This window comes from Ambystoma mexicanum, chromosome 1p (genome assembly GCF_040938575.1).
Source record: "Ambystoma mexicanum isolate Mex_15411 chromosome 1p, UKY_AmexF1_1, whole genome shotgun sequence".
NCBI classification, from domain to species: Eukaryota; Metazoa; Chordata; class Amphibia; order Caudata; family Ambystomatidae; genus Ambystoma; species Ambystoma mexicanum.
The window spans coordinates 992,265,651-992,281,938 of record NC_090921.1 but is presented as its reverse complement, the minus strand read 5'-3'; the positions used below and the strand labels follow the sequence as shown (position 1 = coordinate 992,281,938).

General features: G+C 43.6%; 1 protein-coding gene across 7 annotated transcripts in view; it reads left to right on the top strand.

Moving 5' to 3' along the window:
- The window catches only part of CNOT1 (CCR4-NOT transcription complex subunit 1), a 2,171,110-nt gene that overhangs the window by 1,478,901 nt on the left and 675,921 nt on the right, over nt 1-16,288 (top strand). For all 7 annotated transcript variants that reach the window (XM_069654650.1, XM_069654658.1, XM_069654642.1 and 4 more), the window contains one exon: nt 5,899-6,090. In XM_069654650.1, the coding sequence (XP_069510751.1) occupies nt 5,899-6,090 (192 nt within the window). The remainder of the gene's footprint in view (nt 1-5,898; nt 6,091-16,288) is intronic.

Here is a 16,288-nt window from a genome sequence, read left to right as displayed (position 1 = left end):
TTGAAATGGTCTGTGAGGTCACTGCATAATTACTTCGATGGTTTTGGAAGGTTGTTGCAGCCAAGTGTTTTTTTATTTCGTTTATGATTTTAAACCATTCTTTTTGGGTATTTGGTGCTTTGAGGATTCTGTTGTAGTATTTACTTGTTGCTTTTTGCATTTCCTTTTTGTATGAACGGGTATGTTGTTGAAGTTATAATTTTGCTCCGCAGTCTTTATTTATTGATCTTCATTTCTAATTCTAGGTTTCGTTATTTTATTTATTTATTTTTTTTCTTTGCTGTTGCTCTTTTGCGTGATGGATTGAAAGGTTTTTCTTTTGCAATCTCGTCGATTGCTGTGGTGATCCAGTTTTCAAGTATATCTATTTTGGTGTCTAGGTCAGCTTAGCCCATGGTTGTTTGTGGTTTGGTGATCGCCAGTCGTTGTGTTAAGTGTTGTTGCGTTAAATTGGAGTTTTTAATGGTTCTCCAGTTTCTTTTCATGATGATTGATAGTTTTTCTTGTTTCTTGATTATTGAGGAGGGCAGTGTGATTACGAAGGGGATAATGAGGTGTCGCTCCAGAGGATTTGAATCGTGGTGCTGTGGCAAGTAGTTTTCTATTGGCAAAGATTGCGTCTAGTGTATGTCCTGCCGTGTGGGTTGCTCCTTTGACCAGCTGATGTAGTTCCATTGTTCTTAGTTGGCTTGAAGAGATTTTTGTGAGGTTGCAGTTTCTTCATCGAACCAGATGTTTAAGTATCCGAGGATAATCAATTGGTTACGCTAGATGGCTATGTTGGTATTGTCTATGAAGGCTGCATCGTACGTTGGTGGTCTGTATATCGGTATGAATTTCAGGTTTGTTCTGGGATTTGTTGATAGACGTATGATTAGGGATTCACATTTGTTGATGTTTAATGAGTCTTCCGCTTTAATTTCCAGGTGTTCCTTGTGGGTGATTGCCAGTCCGCCACCTCCTTTGGTTTTCCTGTTTACTTGGATGCTCTTGAAGGTATTGGGCGGGCAGTTATTCAGGGTGATCTTGTAATTGCCATTTAGCCATGTTTCGGTTACGAAAAGGATGTCGATGCCTCCGTCACTTAGGTCGTAGATTTCGGTGCCGTGTTTGGACATTGATCTTGCGTTGATTAAATTGCAGTGGGTTTTTTTGGTGCCATTTGGTTTCTTTTCTGTTCCTGGTTTTGCTTTGTGGGTGTTCAGTTGGGGTGCTTTTATAGTGCCTCTGAGCGGTAGAGGTTCTGTGAAGGTGGCTTGGTCTTTGAATTGGTCTGTGAGATTGATAATTTGGTTGCTGACTACTATGAGCGCTTGTATCGGTCTTATTTGTACCGTGTACCTTTTCTTTGTGTTGTCATTTTGGCCTTAGGTGGGAGGAGTTGGTCTGGGTGTTTGGTTTATAGGGGCAGTTTTCCAATTGTCGTGCCTCATGCCAGGCTAGTGTTGATTTTAGTCCTAAATTGTTCAGCCTGGTTGTTTCTGAGGGTGTCTTTGTTCGGTCAGTTTGGTCTTCGGTCAGTGGGACTTTGTTCTGTCAGTTGGTTCGTATCCTCTTAATTTGTTCTGTCTGTTTTCTAGGGTGTCTTTGTTCTGTCAGTTGGGTATGGTGTTCGTCTTACGACGGGAGGGTTGGGTGTATGCATTGGCTTAAGGGTGCAGGTAACTGGGAGGGGATTATGTTAGTAGTTACTGGCTTAGGTACTTGCTGGATCTCCTGGGTGTCAGGTTCCTAGGATTCAGTTGTAGCAGCTACTGTTAATACCTAGACGACTGAGGTACAAGAGGTGCAGAGTTTAGAATTTACAGGTGGTTTACAGTGAGATTGTTTTCTTGGATGTGGAGCATCAGAAGTCCGAAGCGATCGGAGCCAAAGATGATTAAACAGCTTGATTTCTGATCCTTGGCCAGCAGCGGGTAGGTTCGGTTCCGCAAAGCAGGCAGTGATCAAGATTGGGACATCAGTCTATCGGGAGAGGGTTTTGGCTTTGCAGATGGGAGGGGGTGATCAAGTATCAGGTTGGGGACGCCTGGGTGACTGGGGAGGTTAGGTTTCGGGGAGGAATGTGATAATTAAGGCCAAATTTGACGCATGGATGTCGGGAGGAAGTTTCAAGGCTCTAAGAGTGGCCGGCAGCAATTACACACCTAGACTGGGAAAGCTAGGCAGCGATTGAACATCTAGGCTGGAGTACCTGGATAGCAGGAGATGCTCCGACTTCACAGTGTGGCAGGTTTAAGTTATGAGATGGAGATGGCGACATCTAGAGTTGCATTTCTCACAATGCACGTTGATACAGGTGAGAATATATGGACCTGAGGGTCTTGTATTGAGGTGGGGAGGCCTAGGCTTCAGAGTGCAGAATATTACAGGAAAGCATGCTGAGATTCGAAAGTCCGTTATAGTGGGAGAGAGGCCAAGTTTCAAGTGCAATTTCAAATGTGGTGTCAAATGTCTCAAATATAGGGGGGCATACTTAGAAAAGTGCTGTATAGTGGGAGGGAGGCCTAAAGTTTCAAATGTAGTTTCAATTGCAATTCCAAATGTAGTTTCAATTGCAATTCCAAATGTAGTTTCAATTGCAATTCCAAATGTGGTTTCAATTGCAATTCCAAATGTGGTTTCAATTGCAATTCCAAATGCGGTTTCAATTGCAATTCCAAATGCGGTTTCAATTGCAATTCCAAATGCGGTTTGGAAGCAGTACCAGTGCACTTTCAAATACAGGTGACACATTTGAAAGGGTCCTGTATAGTGGGAGAGAGGCCTAGGTTTCAAATGTAATTTCAGATGTGGTTTCAAATATAAGAGAGCACACTTGGAAGGTCCTGTATCGTGGGAGCAAGTTTCAAATGCAAGTTTTAAAATGCAATTTCAAAAGTAATTTCAATGCAAATTCAAATGCGGTTTGGGAGTAGTTTCAGTGCACTTTCAAATACAAGGGAGCACACCTGGAGGGTCCTGTAAGTGGGAGAGGTGCCCAAGCTTCACAATGCAGTATGATACAAGAGGTTTGTATGATGGTATCGGTATAAGTTGTAGATGGAGTAGATTGTTCCTAATTTATCTGTTGATGCTGGTTGACGGCAGCCTACCTGGCGTGGGTTATGTCAGGGTGCTGTGGCCTGTTGTAATTGCTGGTTTGGTGAGATGACCATGCAGTCACTGTTAGTTGGCTGTAGTAATAGGGTCTATGGATTAGTCTTGCGCTTCTGGGTCAGGGCTAGCTAGGCAGAAGGGCCCGCTCATTACCTGGAAGTACCACAGGAAAGGCGGAAGCAGTGGTTTGTCTTTGGAGAGTGTTAGTGGAAGGCCCCTGGCTTTCCCTGCTGACACATGCAGGCACTGACTGGAGCCGCTAATTTAGCAGCCGCCCTTTTCCTTGGGCCCTTCGCCGCAGGGCTGCCCTGGGAGTTAGTGTCAAAAGTGGGACGGGGAACAAATCGGGCGAGGGGGCATGAGTGACCCGTCTTTAAAATGACAGAAGGGATTACTGGTGCAAGGTGCGCTTTACGATCAGTCAGTTAGAATAAGCCTTCTTCAGAAGGGGGCAATATAACAGCAACACTCAAATACACTTCAAATCACACACTCTAAAGTTTGTCAGAGAGAGGTTATTCTGACACTAAAGATCTCACAAATCTTCTCAAAGCAGGTAAGTACTTTTAGTAAAACCTCCCCAATGCAAAGTTAGTTTACCCTTTCCTGGAAGGAAGACCAAACAAATTCAGAGGTAAGAAAAGTCATTCAGGGATCCAGGCCGAGCCAAAGTCAATTGAGCCAAGTCTAGGTGAAACTGAATTATTTCTCAGAGGTAGGTAAGTCTTGCACAAGGTTTTAAGTCTTTGTAGAAAGAAGGATTCAAAGTAGGGCCACAAGCTGTTTATGCTTGTGAAGGAAAGAAGCTATCAGCAACTCTACAGGGCAACCACAACAAGTCTCACCAACAGAGAACAAGTGTAGTTACACAACAAGAGGTAAGTTCTCTCAGACTTTACGGTACCTTTAGATTGAAGAAAAATGCAGCAGATGACTCCTGTTCCGGTGCAGCTCTGCGGATCTCAGTGTTCTTGGGGCTCAGTGGTGGGGATAAGAGGGAGGACTTCTGGGGACTCCTGCACTGCAATGGGACGGTCACTGCTCGCAACCGGCAATCTTCAAACAAGTGGCACTTAGGTGTTTCAGCTCCTCGCGACTACCACAAATAGCAACACAGCGGTTTCTGGCTGTTGAGATGGACTTTCTTTTCTTCTGGGGTCCAGCACTTTGTTGAGATGGCTCAGGCTCGGTCAGTCCTTCTTCCTGGGAGTCCGGAGGATCTTCCTGGGGCTCTTGGCCAACTTAAAAGCAACACACACAATCTGGTGCTCCTCTCCCTGGTGTTTCGGTTTCCAGCAGCAACTCTGTGGAAATGCAACCAGCTCCTAGAAAATGTTCATGTGGCTTAATTTGAAGTTGATTTGTCCCACAAACTCAAGGGGAGACGTCGTCCTTGCAGGGTCTTCTCTGTCTATACGAATTTGGAGTTTCAGCACAGCAGCAGGGCTTCACCGGGCAAACCAATGGTCCAGGAGTTGCAGCAGGTGTCCTCTTCAAGTTCTTCGGTTCCTTCGTCCAGTGGTCGACTCTGCCTTCCAAGCCAAAAGCCTTGCCTTTTTAATCGGTTCTCTCCCATTCATTCCAGCCCAGCTGTCAGTCACCCAGGAGGGAGGCTGTCGTTGCTGGACAGTCAGCCGGCCAATCACTACAGAGTGCATTTGGGTCTCCTAGGAGACTAAGCTCAGGGAGTTTCTGGCACCTCCCTCACTTCCTGCCCCCACCAGACATCCTGGAGCCAGAGGCGGGCTTCAATCGTGAATCCCGCCAAAGGCAAAGCGAACAAAGGGACCAAACCTGGTTTGGCGCGCAGAGTGAATCTCAAGAAGGACCTTTCCAAGGAGAAATGGCAAAAACAGACGACCGGGCCATTTTGACAAAAATTTTACTTTTGGGTGCTTTACTGCAGCTGCGAACGCAGCCCGCAGTAAATGCACACCACTGTAGTTACAAGTAAACTACTGCCACCAGCCATTCATCGAGTAAAGGGTAACGCATAAATGTTACATGAGAAGCTAGACCCCTCCAACACCCTATTGTAAAACCATATTGTAAGATAATGTGTGCTGGGTCTAAAAAGTTATAAATGTAAGTAGTCCATTTCACTTCACTGCTCTTGGAAACAGTAGTTTATCCAAGAGAAGGTATTCAAACCTTTGGGAAATCTGAAAGACTTCCCTGTGTCACTGCACTGAAGATGCTGTGTAACACAATGTAAACGATGCCTATGGAGTCAGTACAGGAAAAAGGGTATCCCTATCAAGGTTAAAAAAAATCAAGTCCTCGAAATCCAGCCAAGTTGCTAGGGGGGACTCTAAGGTAGAGGGCATTAGTACATTTCTGATAATTCTCCCCAACAACCTTCTTACCTGGGAGGGATTCCAGAGATACACTGGGCAATAGACCTCGCAGCTTTTTCTGGATATATTCACTCAGACTTAATTTCCCATTGCGTATGTCGAGTTCCCCACTTTTGTTTTAAGACTTGGACCCTGACTTAATGCCATATTGCTATTCAGTCCCACCCTCCCCCATTGTGTCCATACATGCCATGCTAAGGTTTATGACCAGCTACTTTATTATTGGTTTAGATAATGTTTACACCTTGTGATAATTTTGCAATCCATTAAATGTCTTCCATGGTTTTCCAAAATAAAGTAGTAAAATAAATTAATTGGTGAATCTTCCAGTCTTTGACCGATTAACTGTAACCAGTTAAGATATCATTCCTGTTTATCTTCAGCTCGCTGAAGTCAAAATGTTGTGTGTATATAATCGACCAAGTGCTTCTTCTCACTACAGCAAGCATGGGCAACAGATGATGTTGCACAGATCTATGACAAATGCATTACAGAGTTGGAACAGCACCTCCATGCCATCCCGCCCACTTTGGCTATGAATCCCCAAGTTCAGGCTCTTCGCAGTCTGCTGGAAGCAGTTGTGGTAGCACGCAATTCACGTGATGCTATTGCAGCCCTTGGTTTGTTGCAGAAGGTACGTACTTTCCTAGAATTTAAACTTTGTTCCACCTGAACAGAATTAACCTAGTCCTCCTGTATGTTTTTGAAATGCTTGCTCATTTTGGTTCTCTACAGCTTGTTTTTGCAATGTGATCCTGTTCTTTATGGACGTGCAGTGCGTTATTTTAACATCTATTGGTCGCTTTGGTTTTTTGTACAATTTTCTTATTTTTCATTGGTGTTCCATCATTTATAGGTTATTTATTTTGTTGCTTTGTTACAAAAATATCGCCTTTTGACAAAATTACATTGCTGAGAAAATGAAAGAAAAAACTATTCTTAATTTCATGACTATTTCTTTTTACAAATATATCAAAGCATTACAAAAATACCAACAGTAATACATCTTAACTACATTTCAACAAATAAAATACTGTTGGGGAGAATTTTCATTTCTGTGCCAATTCCCTTTAACCTTGGAGACCCCCAGCTTTTTTGCTGGACTCAGGGTTTTTAAATGTTTACTCCTGAGTGAGTGGGACCTTTTTCTCGCTCACGTGTGTTCCTGAGTATGATTTTCTGTGTTACTGTTTAATGGAGTCTGGTAAACTCTATAGGCATCTGCTTTTGCTTTGTGACACACAGCACATTTTGTGCAGTGCCACTGAGACGCCCCCTGGACTTCTCTTAATGTTTAACTACATTGTCTTGGGTGAACTACTGTTCCCAAAAATAGTAAGATGACCCCTGTCTAACTTTACTTTATGGGTCCAGCACACACCACCCAATGCGGATTGCTGGGGGGGTTACTTAGTAACTCCTTTAACCCATTCCTCATTCAACAGTTTGTTACACAAACTCACTTGAATGGCTGGTGGCAGCGATTTCTTTTTTTATTTTTACTACCTAGTGACCTGTATCTGCAGGCTGATGCCTCAGCTGCAGTACAACACCAAAGGGTGACTATTTTCACATAATGGGCCTGGTCGTCTTTTTTTTCGCCATTTCTCGTCAGTTGATTTCTTCTGGGCTCTTGCTCTGGTTGAATCAGGTTTAAGTCCTTTGTGTGAAGCCCGCCCAGGCTCCAGTGTGTCTGGAAAGGGTCCCGAAACATCCCTGTACTTTGTCTCTAGGTGTGCTTGAGTGAAACCACTTCATGTCATCCAGTAGGAAGAGGGAATTCTGCTCTTTCCTCACACACTCTGGAAGGCCGCAGTGTTCACGCATGGTCCCCGGACTGAACACAGGGAGTGAGTGACCTGTGTGCACTCATGTGAAGTGGTGCTGTGTCCTGTATATACAGGGAGGGATGCTGTGTGCACGCATGGTCCCCGGACTGTACACAGGGAGTGAGTGACCCGTGTGCACACAGATGTGAAGTGGTGCTGTGGCAGAAGGGCTGTGCTACACCTGTTTAGCTGTTTGGCGGCTTTGGCGTGTGGCGGGTTCCATACCTGGCGCAAAAGCGTAGGCTGCTGGACCCGCGAAACGTTCAGGCATCCTGAGGAGCCCAGTAGCAGAGTTTCGTCTGTCTTTTGATTTTTTTTTTTTTTTTTTTCTTATCACTTGAGGAGCTGCACGACGAGACACTGCTCGCCCCCTTCCTCGATAAATCATTCTCGAGCATACTTGCGGCGTTCGGAATACAACATTCGATTCTAGTTGATCCCAAATCGCCCCAATTGTCCTTGTATCTGCGCTGTGGTTCATCTGCAGTAAGATTCATTGATGATGCTGACTGCTGAATCCACAGGCCCCCAGACACGGAAAAAAACTCTCCAACATCGGCACACGCTTAATCCGTGGACGGCGATGAAAGCCTCAGCCTCTAAAAAGGTAAGCAAAACTGCAAGCCGTATCTTACTTGCTTCACCCATTCTCCCTGCAGTTTTCTCACATGGCACATCGGTCTGTTCTTTAGGACTACAAACAACAAACTCTATACAAGATGTACAAAACACCTTAAGTTCAACTGAAGAACTACTTCCCTGCATTGAAAGATGTACATCCCAACTGACAATTTATCTGTCACTGACACGGCAGTCTGGGATCTTGTACACCAGATCCATCAAGGGAAACATATGAATTCTTCCATAACGCCAACTCGTGCTCAACAAGAAGCAAACTAAGGTGATGGACTTGAAAAAGAGCTTGTAAATTCCGTGCCCATAATACTCTCTCATAGTCACCCCACCAACTTGATGTCAGCACCTCCGGCCAGCGTTCCGGATGAAGATGCGGCTCCCCAACTTGGTAAGCTTCCATTACCTTCAATTGCCACTCACTCAAATTCCAACTTGCGTACTACAACACAACTGAGTACAGACGTGACCCGTGTCTCGCAACAACGAGCACATTTAGTAGACCATGACGTAGTTCAGGTCGAAAATGCAACAACTTTATTTCCCTGCGAGCTAATGGACTCTAACAATCATGTAATGTTGCCTTTTGTGGTGAGTGATGATGAACTACTAAACATCTCAAACGCGATGCCTCCTCACCTTCTTCCGGCAAATGTTAACTCTGCAAACCCAACATCTTCACTTTTACAGACGAAGTCTTCCAGGGGTGTAACATCGGCAAACTTAGGCTCTTGCACTTCTACTTCTGTTTCTTGCGGCCAGTTCAACCCGCCTCAGTCAAATTTTTTTTCAAAAGACGCCGAGTCCTCAAATCACCATGAACGGCCGATAGTGCCAAAGGAATCTTCTTCTGACCTAACCCACAAAACCTCCAATCCTCTGGCCCGATCGACTCTAACGCCCAAGATGATTTATCCGGGAACAAACCACAAACCTGAGGCCCCTGTACTAGGCAATAATAGTGGGTATGCATGTCAGGCGCCAGAGGTTTTAAGTGCGTCTCCGAGCGGTCCACACCGGCACCCCTCTGACTTGACCCCCCAAACATCAACAGCAAAAACATCTGACCTGGATCCAAGCTCTCTTGCAAGAGCGCGTCGCCTAAAAAGAATTGCAGAGTTAAAATCCAAAATGCACTTTCCGCAAAAACCCGACGACCAGCATGCTAGTCACGCAAGTACACCTCACTGAGTCTGTCTATGGCGATATTCACCTGCCAAATCTAACAAAAACTCTTTCACCAATTAAGGCAAAGTTCAACCTGAATTGCTCTTATGCGTCTTCAATCGAGGAACTACCTTTAGCAGGCAAAGTCAAATCCGTGAATATATCAATGGAAGCTTTATCACAAATTCACAATAATGTTTTAGCAGCATCAGCGGTAGCCTTAGCCCCGTTCACCAAGTTATATGAAGCTCTACATGTACAATTAAGTGATCAAGGTGCGATTATTCAAAACTTGACGCAAAAAATAGAAAAAATCGATCACTTTACGAATTTTCTTCAAACAGAAATGGAAAAAAATGCTGATATTTCCACAGGATGGCAAGAGCGGTTAGGTGACTTGGCAGCTAGACACCATTGTCAAAACGACTCTCTATCAGAAGGTCTTCTAGAAGCACTGAAATGGATGAGAAAAAATGCAACCCAATATCCCCAAACGCTAGTCCCGGCTTCAAGTTCTCCGGCAACTCAAAATGTGGATGTAGGACTACCAAACGCAACAACTCCGGACTCTAATGCTGCTGCATTAAATTCGAACGAGGTCCAGCCCCCTTCACCTCACACCCACTTCTTGCAACCTACAGCTGAGCATCTCAGCTCAGCTGAACGTATTAGTGGTCGTGACGAACAATTAAAAAATGCTCTTCGTCATACAAAAGACACAACTGAGAACCAAGAAGTATCCTCTGCTTCATTGATCTTTAAACCCACTTCATTTAACATCTTTACTGGCCCTGCCAAAACTCTAGATTTAACCAAAACTCATAAGAAAGGCTCAAAACCCGATGGGATACCTCTAATTAAAACGGGTCCAAAAGAAGCATTACAAAAAAACAAACGAATGAATGTCAAAAAATTCATAAGAACTTTGACGACCCCGAAAAAAACTAGTCTATTTGTACGTGACAATGTAAAACCTCACGATGATCTTACACAATCTCATGAGCTAGTACATGCAACTGACCAAAAAAAAATCATGACCAAATTACCAACCAAACGCCGTCGCCTGAATACAGACTCTGATATCTCAAATATGTCCGGCGAAAACGGCTCTGTCGACCTATGCGATTTGTCTACGTACTCCATTAGAAGCGAAACTAATATTGACTCTTCTCCTGTAGTTTCAGCACCAATCGACAAAGGAAACCAGGCAAGGAAGAAATCCCTCTTGAAAGAAAACGCGTCTAGACGTCACATTAGAGATTCTATAAGGACGGTTCGGTCCACTTCCTTAAAGATCCAGTCTTCACCTGTTAGCTCAAAACTAGACCCGAAACAAACAATAAACCAAAGAATAAACGGTTCACACTCACACTCGCGAGTATCCGATAGACTAAGTGCCAAACCTGTAACAAGTTCATGGAAGCTTCGTCTCCAGAATATCGACTCTGACGAAAAAGAAGTAAACCTGAACAGAGCGAACGTCCTAAAACTATTCTCCTGTGTTCCCCAACTCAGATCAATAACTACAGACGACATCAAGATCGTAGAATATGCAACGGAAAATACAACTGATCAAGTACTATTACACATCAAATTGTCTGCAGTAAAAAACATCCTACTGCAAGCAGTCGAAGAACTGCTAGTTTATGGATTCGATATAACCCTAGAACCCGACTTGAAAACTCAAAAAAGTTTCAACTAATTTACCAAATTCAGGAAACTTCGAAAGAGCAATATGTCGCACATCCCTACGGAAGTCACTATCCCTCTCGCACAGATTACAAAATGATATGGATTACAAACCCACCATCAGAGGATTCAGACAGAAGACTCAGTCTATTCACAACAATCCTCAATAACCATGAACGACACGGACGAAGTTAAGGTTACTCTCCTGGAATACTCGCGGATTCTCTCATCTGTTTGATAATTTTACAGAACCGCTTGATGAGGTGTTCGCAATTTGCCTTCAGGAAACATGGCTGCGCGATGCTCCGAATCGTGACGGATTTACCACTCATCTGAATCCAGCCAAAAGAAATACTAAGGGTCGTCCATATTCAGGCTTAATCACCTTATTGAAAATTCAAAACTGGATGACTCCCCAGGACGCGATTAACCCAAACCCGTTTGTTCAGGGTACGATCATTCGAATTGGGAAGGAAAACTCAGGAATTTCAAAGTATCTCCTTATAATCAATTGCTACTGGAACCCGGCAATGATTTCCACCAGAGTTTATCGACTCAATAACAACTCTCATTGACTATGTTTTTCTTAAATACTGCAATCTATCGCTGTTAATATGTGGTGACTTGAACTGCAGCTGGTATCGATTTAACCATCACACGTTGGAAAACAATGCTATTCCTAAAGACGAAGTTACATTACGAGGTAAACTATGGACACAAGCACTTTCGTCACGAAACTGCAAGATGGTTAATGGCAACGCCAAAGGTGACCAACCCTCCAAGACAACCTGGAAGCGACTTCTACTTAGAAACACTCTTGACTACATTTGGGTCTCTTGTAACCTATTTGAAAGAATTGTTTAACTAGAAGTAGTTCAAAAAGATGCAAGTGACCACGATCTGCTTTGTTTATGTATGGACTTCGATACTTTTGCTCATCCGAAGACCTACAAACTCCCACTGACAATAACTGCGGCCGGAAATCGGCTAAAAAACCACTGGCTCGTTAATAGAGAAATTAACCCTCCATCTCGAAGCCTCAAATAACGTGGACTATGTTCCTTTGCTGTTTGCATGTTCACAACAACACGCCAACTCAACACACGGTCCTACATCGAAAAATCTATATAGCTCAAAAATAGCAGCAGCCAAAAAACTGTTGAGGAAAGACCTTCGAATGTTAAGGAAAACACATGCTGATCCAAATGACATACGAAGAAGCGCAAAGGCACAACGCCAGGAATATAGAAATTGGCTTAAATCCCATTCTGTCATAATAGAGCAAAACAGAGCTAAAATTATGTTAAAAATAATTATTACAAAGAACTCACGAGCAATTTGGACCATCCTAAATAAAGGAAACACAAGAACCAATCCATTCATCTCGATTGCAATCTCAAGCTCTTCATGGGTGGATTACTTTACCAAAATTTACGAACGACCTTATCAAATCCCCCAAGTTCACCGTCTTCCTTCCACTAAAGTATGGGATATAGCTCCATCATCTGCTGACCTTGAATCAGCAATTCAAAAATTAAAAAACTCAAGAGCAGCAGGACCCGACCAAATAACTAACATCATGCTAAAAAAACACAAGCACCATTGGGCCAAACTTATGGAATCTTTGTTTCGACAAATTTCAACCTCGAGGAAAACACCTGAGTCTTGGGCTAAGGCAATTGTGGTACCAATTTACAAGAAGGGTAACAGAGATGATCCATCGAACTATCGTCCAATTGCCCTGCTTGATACCATGGGAAAAATATTTGGCTCATTTCTCGGAACGAAGTTGACTGCTTGGGCTTCAAAGGCGAATCAAGTAGATTGTCGACAAACAGGTTTCACGAAAAACGTAGGCGTTGATGCCAATTTAACTATATTAACCATCCTAAAACTTGAAGCCCTGAAAGCTAAAACAAAAATCTTTTTTGCTTTTGTCGACTTAAAACAAGCCTTCGACGCAGTCCATCGCGAAAAACTGTGGGCCAAACTAAGCGAGTGGAACTGTCCATCCCAAATTCTTGATCCTCTAATAGCGCTTCACTCCAACACTTCTGTTCAAGTAAGAGTAAATTCCCAAGGCGACTTGACCAATCCAATTCCAACGTATAAAGGGGTCAAGCAAGGATGCCCACTGGCGGCTGACTTGTTTAAAATATTTATCTCTGACCTACCGAAATGGATGGAAGCCACACAGTTTTCCCCCAAAGATCAACGCCAAACCTGTTAACTGCCTTGTGTATGCTGATGACATTGTGCTGATTGACCGCACACAGATAGGTTTGCAAAACCTGTTGAAGTTGAACGAATATCTAAAAATAAACGAACTGCAACTGAACACAGGGAAAACTAAGATCATGTGTATTGGGAACATTCTCACGGAAGGACAAAAATTTTCGATGGGCAATTGAGAACACTCTGCTTACTATTGTCATCCATACGATACTTGGGCATCATGGTTAATACCTCCATTTGCGAATCAGCCTGGACGAACGACCTCATGGCAAGAGCCAATACAATTGGTATTCAAGGTGCGAAAATTAATAAAGACTGGCAAATTTTCAATTGAACCACTAATAACATTCTATCTGCAGAAGTTCATTCCCACTATATCATTTGGTGGAGAGTCAGGATGGAACCTCGATCATCGGTTATGGCAAAAACTCGAAGGAAGGCTTTGGAAACGGGCATTGGGGCTTTCAAAGGACATCTCAATGGTGGCTCTGAGATACGAATTGGCTCTGACCTCACTTCAGACGACAATTATTTGGAAATGCTTATCCACTCTGAGGAAAATGAAGCTTGGTCAACAAATTCCAGCATATGAAATCTTTGTCAATAACACTGCTGGTATACACTCGGGCCTACTTCAATCATGGCTTTCCGCTCTGACAAATATCATGGAAGCCGCCAATATCAGCATTGAAGAATTAATTGATCGCCCACAACATGCGAAAAAAAAACTCGAGCTATGGGACTGGATTCTCACCTACGAACATCGCACATCTACCAGGTTCCAAGAGCATGATCAAATTACACTCCCCTTCCAAATACTTATTTTCTTGCCCCTCTCGCCACCATCGGACTTCCTGAAATTCAGACTGAACGCCCTTACAACAAGAGAAACACTCTGGCGACGACGAGATACTACAATCAACTCCGATAAATGCAGGTTCTGCAAGACAGGAGAAACTGAGTCATTAAAACATCTTATAACTGAATGTACTCAGCTCAAGACCGCTCGCGAACTACACCTGGGTGCTTACAAACCGTTCTTTTATGATGCCGATGACTGGTGGGACACTGTTTCGATTGGGAGAAATACCATGCTCACATGTAGCTTAATCAACTTCTTAGACATGATCTTGCCCACTGACCGAAAATCTCTCTGTAACCAAAGTACTTAATCTGAGGTGTAAGGAATCTTTTGTTCTTCCTCTTCTTTTTGAACACCTCAAAGAGCTCTAATGCCATATTATAGGTGTAACTCAAACATGCACTCTTAATGGGAACATAACAGTTGAATCTCAGGATACTGTAATGTAACAAAAGTTTGATCTTGTATTAAACTGAAGTTTTAAAAAAAAAAAGAAAAAAAACTTTCTATTGGCCTGCTTGCTTTCCTGGAGGACAGCCTCCCTGCTGTGATTGACCGCCTATGGCTGTGATCAGGGTTGGACTGGGACAAGAAATAGCCCGGTCATCCAAATAAAAAAGGCCCACCCCTCGCCTCACAACCCTTGTCCTCTGACATCAGAAGTGATGTCATTTGACCCCACCCCAAAGTAACATCCCGGGAAGCAATGAAACACGACCTTTCACCCCTTGACAAAACAGGAAGTGGCATCAAATAGCATTGTTCCTAAGTAGACTAAATTACTGTGAATCCAAGCGGACGTCCAAGGCCAAATGATGTTATTGTATAGCAGTTACGCTTAAGCTCTTTTTTATAGAACAAATATGCATGCAATATCACCCAAACTGTTGGTACTCATTTTTTGACCTAAGAAGGATGAAAGCTTTTTGAAAAAGAAAATGTAAAAAAAAAATTGCTATTTCTTTTCTTCCAAACCGGCATAGACATGGCCAAAAAACCGGCCCGCACTCCCCAGGGACGATTTCGGCCCTGCCATCTGCCGAAAGGCAGAGGGGCCGATCCGACCCTGGCTGTGAATGAATGGGAACTTGCATAAAAAGCAAGGTTTTTGGGACTAAGAGGCAGAGTCTACCACTGGAGGACAACATCCGAAGCAGAAGACTAGAGAAGACGCCAGCAGCACCCTCCTGGACCACTAAGTGCCCAGTGAAGCCCTGCAGCTGTGCTGACCCAGTTTTCGAATCGACAGGGAAGACCAGTACAGGACGACTTCCTCCCTTAGGCTGGTGGGACCAACTAGCCTCAAGACAAACACTATTTTGGTGCAACCCCTGACATTCTGCAACTTACCAAGGCTGCAGAATCCCAATACCCGGGGGTACCTCGACCACCTGTGAGTGCTTGGTCTTCCGAAGTGCGAATCTAGCCAAAACTTACTGGGCATCCAGAGGACCCTACAGAAGCAGGAAATCTGTGTCCAGATTCCAGGACCGAGCTATCAAGGAACTTCTAACCAGAGATTTTTTTTCGGCTTTGGCACTAAGAAAAAGGTGTCAAAACCAGACTCTGAATTGATGGGAATCCATTGCTGCCGAGTTCCTCTCCAAGTGCTGCCGCAGGAGCCAGCCAGACATCTTCCCTTTCGTCACCACGAACAAGGGTCTGCTGCATTGCATCCAGAAGGCATCCAGCTGGAACTGAATTTCAAAGGTACTGTGGAGCTTGGGCTATAATATCCTTTTGTCATTTGGGATGCTTCCTACCTTTTGGGAGTGGTATTTAACCCTACTCTGAATTGATCTCAACTCACTTGCACTGTCCTTTCTGCTTGTGCTCCTTCAAGGTGACTCCCCTTGAGTTACTGGGATTTCTCTTTTGAACACTGACTTTTTAAGAACCTCTTTCTAAGAAGAGCATCAGAACTTTGACTTTGCCTGTTAACTTTGGCTGTCCCGTCTCCCTGAAGGCCGCCTGAAACTATTGGCTTTGGCAGTGCTTGTTCCCTTACAGGTTTTAAATTGTTGAACACTTTAATGCTGGGATAAGACTGCCTACATCCCTTAGGGAGAATCTAACTGTTTTATAGAGTATCAGTCTGTTAGGCAAGATTGTGTGCAGTATCCTGTGGAAGACTACAACAACCTTAACCTCCTGGCAATAGGAACCCAACCTTTGGTATAAATCTGTACTATACAGGTTGGTAGTGTGGCTGAGCACCCATGCTTATCTCAAGAGCGGTCAATGTGAGGAGTAGGGTTGTTAGTTTCACAGTGACAGTTATTCAAATAAACACTTACACTCAAGGTTTCTTGATTAAACAATTATTATTTTAAGTTGTATAAGCCTTCTCCAGAAGGGAGCAAAACATGTAACAATTATAATACACTTCAAAACACACTTTCTGTAAATCGGATGAT